We start from the raw sequence: 10,481 nt of genomic DNA, 5'->3' as shown, positions 1-10,481 counted from the left end.
TGGACCTCTCAAGCCCACAGGGAGAGAAGTTAAATTCTGGCACTGCTTTCAGCCTGGCTGGAGAAAAGTATCCCTCCCCTTGAAGTGAGTGGTCCATACCAATGAAAATAAACACTAAGGGCTGTATTCCACATAAGAAGGTAAACCATGGTTCTCTTGGGTTGAATGCAGTGGACCACCTGGCTCCGTTGAGAAGCTGGTGTGATGCGTCTGTGACCATTCCCAAGATGAACCCCTGGGGACTGCCCTGGGCAGAGCCTTCCAACATCCTACAGGCACTCAGGAGGGTTCTCCCTCCCTCTCCTGACCCATCTCTGGGGTCTTTGCACCCACAGACTACCCCTCCTACCAATGCTTTTTCCTCTCTCTCCCCCCACCAGGAAACCAGCTCCCCTCTAACCTCTCCTCCCAGGGCTCCTAGGCCACAGAGAGGCTGCCTTTTGGCCCTCCAGTTCCAGGCAGGGAGCCAAGACGCTTGGGTTCTAATCCCAGATCCACCACAGGGCCACGGGTCGGCATCATCCCATACCCACAGGGGCCCTCCCCAGCAAGGAGATGCCCAGCACGTGCTTTCTCTCTCTTCTCGACACTGCTCCCGGGGCAGCCGCTGTAGGACTTAGTGTGTCACCCGCTGGAAGCTTGTTTGCAAGCAGCGAATGCGCCTAATCCCCACTCCCAACACCGGTCACAGCCAGCGCTCTGTGCAGATGACCTGGCGACTTCCCAGTTGTTCTTGGTGTTGATGCAGCCAGGAGGCAGATTTCCGAACCCCTCTGCGCCCTAGCACCCTCATCTGAAAAAACGAGGCTAGGAGTGTTTTCCCTGCCTATTTCATCCGGCCGTTGTGACAAGTCACGTACTCGTGCTGAAAACTGTACATGCTTAAGGGGTTATCATTAGCCGGGCGGGCATTCTGGTAGGTTCAGGCTGCTGGAGCTCTCGGAGCCTTCACCAGACCCAAGGGCCAAGAGAAAGTTCCTCTTTATCCCGCTCTCTCCTGGAGCCCACTTCGGCCAAGCCACCGAGAGTCGTTCCTCAGTGGGGAAGACCGCGAGCCGCCCCTCTTTCCTCTCTCCCATTGGCTTTCACCTGCCAGAGGGGCGGCTGCCACGGGCCTCTCCGCCCGTCAGTCAGGGCCGCCGGGCTCCGCCCCACCCCTCCCGGGGGTTTATAACGGGAATTCCCATGGCCCAGCTCTGGCATCCAACCTGCTGCCGCCGCGGCCCGGCAGGGCGGAGAGCACCGCACGCAGAGCACACGCTCGCGCTCAGCTCCCCTCCGGGGCGGTTCATGAGCGCGCGCTCCGACCGCAGCCTCCGCGAGCCCGCGCCGCACCGCCGCGGCCCGCCGTCGCCAGGGCCCCCCGGGGGAAGGAAGGCAGGAAGGCCGGCGCGGCCGTGCGCCCCGTGGAGCCTGCCACCCCCGCCCGCAGCCGGCTGCCCGGCCCGCCTGGCACCATGCTGCCCGCGCGCTGCGCCCGCCTGCTCGCGCCCCACTTGCTGCTCGTGCTGGTGCAGCTGTCCCCGGCTCGCGGCCACCGCACCACGGGCCCCAGGGTAAGTGCGCCCCCCAGCCGCGCGCCCACCTGCGGAAGGAGACCCAGGTCGCTGACCCTTCTCCTGGTGGTGTGTAGGGGGGAGGTGGCGGAGAGGGGGGGGGAGGTGGCGGAGAGGGGGAAGGGAGGCGTCAGACCTCGTCCCCCTCCTCACCTACTACCCAGTCCCCCGCGGGCTTCTCGGCGAAGCTGCTGAAATAAAAATTTCTCCCATTGTTCCCCCCGCCCCCCCCCCCCATTCTTTCTTGCAGCACCGATTCTGCCTGCTCCCTCCTCCCCCCCTCCCCCGCTGTCACTGGTGCGTTCTCTTTCCCAGTCTCTCCTCCCAGAGCATTTTGCTCCAAGACCCTTAGAGGTGCCTTCGCCTCCGAGGTGCCTCCTGCTGCTCGCGGTCCCGGAGCGCTGGTGCTCTTGGCAGGCCGCGGTGGGGGGCAGCTCTGCCTCCAGGGTTTTAGGTTACCCGAGAGCCACACAAGGACCTTGTGTTGTTGCTGTTTTAAAAAGCGATCGCTGCTCGTAAAACCCACAGCAGATAATTTTAACGCTCCCTCCCGCTAGGCACAGCCGCGGAGGAGGGGTAGAGGTGGAGGCTGGGGAGAGCTGGTGGAGAGAAGCTGGCAGTGTTCAAGGGTCTCTTCCCCCGCGTTCGGGCGCGGGAGGTTGAACTACTTGTTGAACCTTGGTCTGATTGGAGTTCCTGAACGATGTGAAACGTGCCAATTCTGTGCACAGGACAGGCTGTTCAGGGCATTATAAAACCTCCCGGAACCGACAGCATTGTGTGCATTGCTGGGCTAGATTATTGCTCCCATGCGCCCAATTGGTCTAATGAAGGTTTCCACTGCCTTAAAAAGTGTCCTCTTAAACCACGTAGGTGTTCATTTGATCAAACTTATCCAGACAATCTCTGGCCGAGGATTAACTTATATCAGGGCAGTTGTCTATCGAGATAGCTGCTTGCCTCCGCCAGGCAGTGGGAGAGTCCATGTGAAAGTAGCTGGGATCTTTGTGAAAAGGTTGGCTCCTTAACCAGCTCATGCTTTCCTGGATGTCGTTCGGCCTAGCCTGTTGCCACCTGCTCGGATTGCAGGTTCTTTATTCATAGCTCTTGCTACCATGAGAGTCATCTTTATAGCTGTCGTGTGTGTGGGAAAAGCCTTGCAAAGCTTGATGAGCCGTAATGACTGCCCAGATGCTGGCTGATTACATCCGAGCCCGGCTATCACTGTGAGATCAGATTTGCAGCCACTTAGGAAAGAAAAGTGTTTGTCCCCGTGTTGGGCCGGCCCTTGCTTTTATGACCAGATGTGCAACAGCAGCAGTTAAAGTGCGGCCGATTAGATCCAGGGCGTGTCATAAATCCTCGACAGCAGGCATTCCCAAAGCTGGGGCAAGTCAGGGCTCCAGGAGTGACTTTTATGGATGCAGATGAGCATGCCTTTTAAATGAAGCTGCTTGGTTTGATATTAGGACTCACAGCTCTTAAACTCTGAGGTCAGGAGAGCCACGGCGTTCCCTTCAATAATTAGGAGCAGTCAAGACAAGAGACGCAGACCAGAGCACCCCAACTGAAATCTGGATGCCCGCCCACTTGAGAGGCCCGGAGACAAATGGTGGGGGGCTCATTTGCTGCCGGGCGGGTCTAGCGTCTCAAGCCATATGGCTCTCCTTCCTTGCCTCCTGAATCTGGAGGAAGCAGCTCTTAGGGGAAAGCTAGGGACTTCAGGGGAAAATAGAGACATTGGTTAGTTTTCCCTCCAGCTTCTTTAGTTTATTAATTTGACAGAAATGGTGGAACACAAACAGGAACTGTAAATAGGCTTGTGTGTCCCAGCTGCATTTTCTCTCTCTCCTTTCCTCTGTCTTACACACACACACACACACACACACACACACACTTAGAAAGTACCAAGAGGAAGCTACTGTCTTGAGCGTGTGGTTACCTGGATGCATTTATAGGCCCCATTGAAAGCCACCGCTTATGAATTCTTGAGCTGGGCACTTTCCATGATCACTTATGTTTATAAGAACAAGAAGATGGGTCTTTTTAGTGTCATTTTGCAAGTGAGACTTAGGGAGGCTAAAAAGCCTTGCTTGAAACACTCATGGTGCATCCATAGCGGTGGGAGCCAAATCCCAGTTTATATGGATGTGCAGGTCGTGTGCTTTCCATACCACCAAGAATTTGCAGGGAGCGTTCGTCCAACTAGTCATGCCGTTCCTGTTAAAGGGGCATCAGGCGAGTCTGTAAAAAAGCATTATTGATGATATTTTTGGGTGTCTGTATCACTAAAGGGTGATGTCTTTGAGTTTCAACCTCTTCCAGAAGACTGCAGTTCTCTTCTGTGTCTTCTTGGCGGCCTCAGAAATGCGGCCCTGGTTGTGAATGGCAGTGTCATAGGAGGAGCAGAAACATCTGGCTGTTGCAGTATTCCCTTGGGCATCCCTGGGTCTCTTCTGCTAATCTTTTGAGTGACAGAGGCTTAAGGATTGGCATCTTTTCCAGCTGGCTTTCTAGGAAACCGAGAGCATGCCCTTTCGGTTTAACTTTATCTGGCTCACTAATTGAGCTCCCCCGAGGCCTAGACCCCAATCCTTGCCCCCTTATTTGTTTCCTGCCTTCATAAAATGCCTGACATTTGTTTGACTCTGGAAACCAGCAGCTATCAAGTATCAGATTGGAGGCTATTATGTAGGAAGCACCTGATTTCTTGGCCTCTCAGCTCTGAGCAGCCGCGTGGCTACCTGGGATGCTGGTCAGGAGCCTTTTAATTATGGAGGAGACAGCCATTTCTTTAATCCTGCACACTTTACTGAAAATGTTTCTGGGGAGGATTGAATGGGGGAGGGGCTCTGCCAGGCTGATGGAGTCTGACTGATGCCTGTCTTTGTCTAAACCTCTGTCTGCCCTGCAGACTGGGAGCTGGGTGAGGGCAGGAATCGTGCCCATCTTGTCCATCGGTGTATCCCCAGAGCTCAGCACAGGGCCTGGCACTTGTGAAATGAACAAATAAATGCAGATAATGCATGTTTAACAGTGATTCACAGGTTCCACCTTCTTGATGCAGGACTGGAGGCAGGAAATAGATTTAAGAAGTTTGAGAAATAGGAGAAAAGGCCAAGAAGTCTAAGAAATTTTATTTCTTAATTGTTTTAGCTATATTCTTTATCTGTCCTCTCTCCTCTCACATACTTGATTCATCCTTTAAAGCCTAGTTCTAGCATCACTCTCTGGGAACTTTCCTGCAAAACAGCCTTTTGGTTAGAATTGATCATTCTCACCTTTGTACAACTTCGGTATCGCTTTCACTTGTCTTCCAGCTTTTGCTAATTCTTCTACAGTGAGCATCTTGAGATCAGACCAACATCTTCATCTTCTCAGCTCTAACTTGCCCCGTCGGCACTCCACGCATAATTCTGTCTTGTTAAGTGAACAAGCTCACAACCTCTTGAGGGCAGAATAGCGATGTTATCTGTCAGTGTGCCGATCACACTGCAAAGTGTTCTGTAAATATTTATTGAAATGAATTCGACTGTACTGTGATGTCCCTGCGGACTCCCTGCTCTCATTTAAATGTGAAATTGGTTACTTAACAAACTATTTTTTTTTTCCCATTTTAGGCTTTTGTTCCTTGTTTAAAAATAAACCTGTGGGGTGGTTATAGGAGGCGTGGGGGAGGAGAGACTGAGCAAGCAGACTTGGATGGGGGAACAGGCTTTGGCTCCACCTAAACCCTTTTTAAAAAATCTTGCATTTGCCAAATGTGAAGCAGCTTGTAGACAGTTCCCTTCTATTTGACTAACCTGTCTCAGTGTCTGGACCGGGGTGGGTCCTTGTGTCTGCAGAGATGCCTTTCTTATTATCTGTGTTCAGGACAGAAACCTTTTTTTTTGCACATGGGGGTTTTAGCTGAGAGGCTACTCAAGGTGTTAGGCCAAGAATTTGATTTAAATATTTTGATAGAGCTGACATGTGAAATTTAAAGAAATAAAACTGAAGAAGACAGGAAGAGGAAACAATCATCTTAGAAACTCTAGGAAATTCAATCAAATGGAAAACACTTTGATATTATCTCATTATCTCCTGAAGTTGAACATTCACATTTTTTTTTTTTTTTTGGTCGCCCCTCTTGGCTTGTGGGATCTTAGTTCCCTGACCAGGGATCGAACCTGAGCTCTTGGCAGAGAAAGCATGGAGTCTTAACCACTGGACCGCCAGGAAATTCCCCCAACATTCACATTTCTTACAGCCCAGGGATTCCACTCCTAGGTGTATGTGCCCAAGAGAAACTCATGTCCAGAAGGAGACATATGCAACCGTGTTCACGCTATCACAAGCCTGGAAAGAGCCCAAATACCGATCAGTTGGAGGGTAGATGAATAAATTGTGATGTATTCACACAATGGAGAATTATAGTCAGTCAAAACAAATGAACAACAGTGACATGCAAAAATATGGACGCATCTGGGTAATATGATATTAAGTAAAAGAAATGCACTGAAAGGTGCAGCGTGACATCTTTTATAAATTTATAAATAGCTAAAATTAAATAAAAACACTTTTAGGAATACATATAGCTGCAAGAAAACTATATGAAAAGAAAAACAAGGTACACAGGATCGGGGGAGGTTAGGGTGAAGCAGAGGGATGGATTGGCCAGGAAAATCATATGGTTAGTGTAAGTTAGTATCAATACTTTACCTTTTTTTTGGGGGGGGCGTGAGTTTGAAAGTATTTGTCCATTGGTAAAGATCAATAGCTTATTTAATAAAAAATAAGAGTGGCTCCTGCTTAGACCAATGTTGTTGAATGTGTCACGAACCAAAGATTATGTTTAATTCCATTCTTTGCACCTGAGGTCAGGCAAACACAAATTCCCTTTGTAGAGACTCCTTTCTTGCCTCCCTCTGCTCCCTCCTCCCCCTTTCCAGATGTGCATCTTAGAAAATACCACGTTGGGGAGTGATGATTGGTTTTTCTTTGAATTCTTGGCTGGTTAGAGCAGGGGCCCCAACCCCCGGGGCGGAGGAGGACTGGTAGCGGTCCTTGGCCCGTTAGGAACCTGGCCGCACAGCAGGAGGTGAGCGGCGAGCGAGCGAGTGAAGCTTATCTGCCACTCCCCCTTGCTCCCCATCGCTCGCCTTACCGCCTGACCCATCCCCGCCCCCCATCCGTCCGTGGAAAAACTGTCTTCCACGAAACCGGTCCCTGGTCCCAAAAAGGTTGGGGACCGCTGGGTTATACCCAGAGCCGGCCCAGGCTCCGGCGTAAATATCTACATCAGCTGGCCGATGAGCTCATTTGTAAAGCTGAGCCCTTGGTAGGCAGTCTTCCCTCTCCCTTGCTCAGGGGGATCAACCCTGTACATCTGAGTCCCCAGCCCTGCAGAGCAGAAAAGTTCACCAGCCGACGCTTGGGCCAGAAGCCTTATTTGCCAGCGGGGGTGGGGGAGGCGTGTTTCGGGCTGATCCCTGCCTTCATTCCAACCTCCTCCCTCGCCTGCCTTGGCAGAGGCTGGGGAGGGGAGCATGGCCCCGCTTAGCAGGTACAGGGCACCCTTTCTCTCCCGACCACATAGAGATCTATTGTTTAAGCAGCCAAGTTCCTGGCATTGCTGGGGAGGGGGGGCGGGTATGTCCGTGTGGAGGGCCCCTTCCTCCTGAGCTTGTCACCGCGGAGCAGTTTGGGAGAGGACAAGGGTTAAGCTGCGGATGGGAAATCGATCGGAGCTGCTTGTGAGGCATGCCAAACAGGGTTAGCATTGTACATATGTGCCGTGCAGGAGCCCTGAGTCACTGAGGGGATAGGAGAACTCGATCTCCACCGACACTCCCAACGGCCTCACAGAGACGCCAAAGCGACATAGGTCAGTATAGCAATTAACTGGATTTCCTTCTGCACCTGACGTCATTCTAAACTCAATTGCTAGATCACGAATTAATCTTACCTTTGGCAGACATCTAAACACCTTAGGTGTGGAGCTCTGTGTACTTCCCAGCCGTTGCCTTGATTGATTTCGGCCTCCTTTTTCTGGAGCCAAAGCAGAGCAGCCTCTACAAAGCAGGAAAGGCCACTCAGAAGAGCTGGAGTCTCAGAAGAGCCCCTGTCACCATCACGGAGGACCAGGACGGAGCCAGGTTCTGGGAGATAGTGTGTCAGGTGCTTTGAAACCTGACAAATACTCTGCAGATATGAGCGACTGTGCCCCTTCCCCTTGAAAACCATTTCTCACTGCAGCATTGATCTGATTCCGTTAGATAAGGGCCAAACGTTTTGTTTGTCTATCTGTTTGTTTTAAAGTATTGGCAGTGGAGAAAAACTGGACCCACTTCCCAGAATGGTTCGTTTGTAGGACTAGATAGCATCTCTAAGACAGCGCTGGGAGTTAAAAATATTTTGGGGGCATATTTATCATGCATCTCTTCTTGAAAAGTTCTGCAAAGCCCCAGGAGAGAGGACACAAAAGTAGTAACAAGTAAGAGGGTGAGGTGGGCAGTGTTATAAAAGGACATCGAGCCTGCTTTCAGGTGCACAGTGCCCCTGACTGGCTCAAAAACAGCGACTCCAACGACTGCCCTTCGTCAGTGGTGCTGTCCGATAGACCTTTTTGCTAGGATGGAAATGGTCTACATCTGCACTGTCCAATATTAGACACATGTGGCTATTGAAGGGTTTTTTGTGGGTTGGTTTGTTTGTTTTTGTGGGGTTTTTTGCTATTGAATTTTAAATGTGGTAAGTAAAACTGAGGAACTGACTTTTAAACTTAATTTGATTTCAATTAAGTGTAAATGTTTATAGCCACGTGTGGCTAGTGGCTGTCATACTGGACAGTGTCGGTCTCTCACCGAGGTGCCCAGCCTTACCTCTCACTGTATATCCCCACCCTCACGTGTCCCAGACTTTGGTTGCACTGAACCGCATTGCATTTCCTGACCTCTCCTTCCCGCCTCATCTCTGTCTGTCAGAATTCCACTCATCATTCAAAAGCCTCCACACAGTCCTCCCAGCCTCGCCCCAGGAAGGGTTCTCTCACCCACTGTGCTTTGCTTACCCCTGGGGCAGTGTGTGTCCCCATCTGCCCTGTATTCTAGCTGACCGTAGAGGGAGGGTAGTGGGGCAGCCTCAGCACAGGCTTCGGAGGTAGACAGACCCAAGTTTGAGTCTGGCTCTGCCACTGTGAGCCTGGGCTAGTAACTTAACCTGTTGGGTCCTCGGTTCCCTAGTTTGTCCAATGGAAGGCATAGCATCTATGTTCCAGGGTGGAGGGAGGATGAAGTGGGAAGTCTTAGCTTCCTATTCCAATTCCTACTCCTATACCTATTCCTGTTGTAACACATAGTACAAACCTAGTGGCTTAAGCAACACAAATTTTTGGAGGTCTGAAGCCTGACACAGGTCCCACTGGGTTAAGTAATCAGCAGAGCTGAGTTCCCTTCTGGAGGCTCCAGGGGAGAATCCATTTTCGTGCCTTTTCCAGCTTCTAGAAACTGCCTGCATGCCTTGGCTTGTAGCCCCTTTTCACCTTCAAAGCCAGCAATAGCTGGTCAAGTCTTTTTCATGCTGCCATCTCTCTGGTTCTGACTCTTCTGCTTCCCTCTTCTCCACTTAAGGACCTTGTGATTTCTGACACTTGGGCCACCAGGAGAGCCCAGACTGTTCTCCTTATTTTAAGGTCAGCTGATTAGCAACCTTAATTCCTCCTTGCCATATACTGTAACACTATTAGGATTAGGATGTGGGCATCTTTCGGGGGGCCATTATTTTGCCTACCACATTCATTAAGGGTCTGATACAGTGCCTGGTTCATAGAGGGTGCTTGATAAGTGGGGGCCATTATTATGACCATCTATGAATTTCTTACGTTTTAGTGTGGGAGTCTTGCAATGGTGGTGTTTCTTAATTTTCTTTATAGACTCCATCCTGTTCAGGAAGAAGTGCTTAGTAAATATTTATTGAATAACAGAATTTTTGGTAAATGTAGATTATTTCTTTCCTTGTAAAGAAATATTACACAGTAAAAAGAAGTAAAATGCAACCCAAAATACATAATCCCCTTTGTGCCAAAAAAAAAGAAAGAAAAAAGTTGACTTATGATTTTTTATGGAAGTAGAACAAAAAATCTTAAAATTTGTATGGAGACACAAAAGACCCCGAATAGCCAAAGCAGTCTTGAGGGAAAAAAATGGAGCTGGAGCAATCAGACTCCCTGACTTCAGACTATATTACAAAGCTACAGTAATCAAGACAATATGGTACTGGCACAAAAACAGAAACATAGATCAATGGGACAAGATAGAAAGCCCAGAGATAAACCCACACACCTATGGTCAATGAATCTATGACAAAGGAGGCAAGGATATACAATGGAGAAAAGACAGTCTCTTCAATAAGTGGTGCTGGGAAAACTGGACAGCTACATGTAAAAGAATGAAATTAGAACACTCCCTGACGCCATACACAAAAATAAACTCAAAATGGATTAGAGACCTATATGTAAGACCAGACACTATAAAACTCTTAGAGGAAAACATAGGAAGAACACTCTTTGACATAAATCACAGCAAGATCTTTTTTGATCCACCTCCTAGAGTAATGGTAATAAACACAAAAATAAACAAATGGGACCTAATGAAACTTAAAAGCTTTTGCACAGCAAAGGAAACCATAAACAAGACGAAAAGACAACCCTCAGAATGGGAGAAAATATTTGCAAATGAAGCAACTGACAAAGGATTAATCTCCAAAATTTACAAGCAGCTCATGCAGCTCAATATCAAAAAAACAAACAACCCAATCCAAAAATGGGCAGAAGACCTACATAGACATTTCTCCAAAGAAGATATACAGAATGCCAACAAACACATGAAAGGATGCTTAACATCACTAATCATTAGAGAAATGCAAATCAAAACTACAATGAGGTAT

At 49.4% G+C, this 10,481-nt stretch overlaps 1 protein-coding gene across 3 annotated transcripts in view; it reads left to right on the top strand.

The window, feature by feature from the left end:
• The first annotated feature begins 1,188 nt into the window (after nt 1-1,188).
• The window catches only part of SMOC1 (SPARC related modular calcium binding 1), a 153,684-nt gene continuing 144,391 nt past the window's right edge, over nt 1,189-10,481 (top strand). For all 3 annotated transcript variants that reach the window (XM_082451806.1, XM_082451805.1, XM_082451804.1), the window contains exon 1: nt 1,189-1,556. In XM_082451806.1, coding sequence (XP_082307932.1) covers nt 1,458-1,556 — 99 coding nt within the window. In that variant the 5' untranslated portion in view covers nt 1,189-1,457. The remainder of the gene's footprint in view (nt 1,557-10,481) is intronic.

Source organism: Balaenoptera physalus (genome assembly GCF_965194825.1).
Source record: "Balaenoptera physalus genome assembly, chromosome: 2".
Taxonomy (NCBI): domain Eukaryota; kingdom Metazoa; phylum Chordata; class Mammalia; order Artiodactyla; family Balaenopteridae; genus Balaenoptera; species Balaenoptera physalus.
Note: the sequence above shows the minus strand (reverse complement) of the source record. Positions and strands in the feature narration are given on the sequence as shown.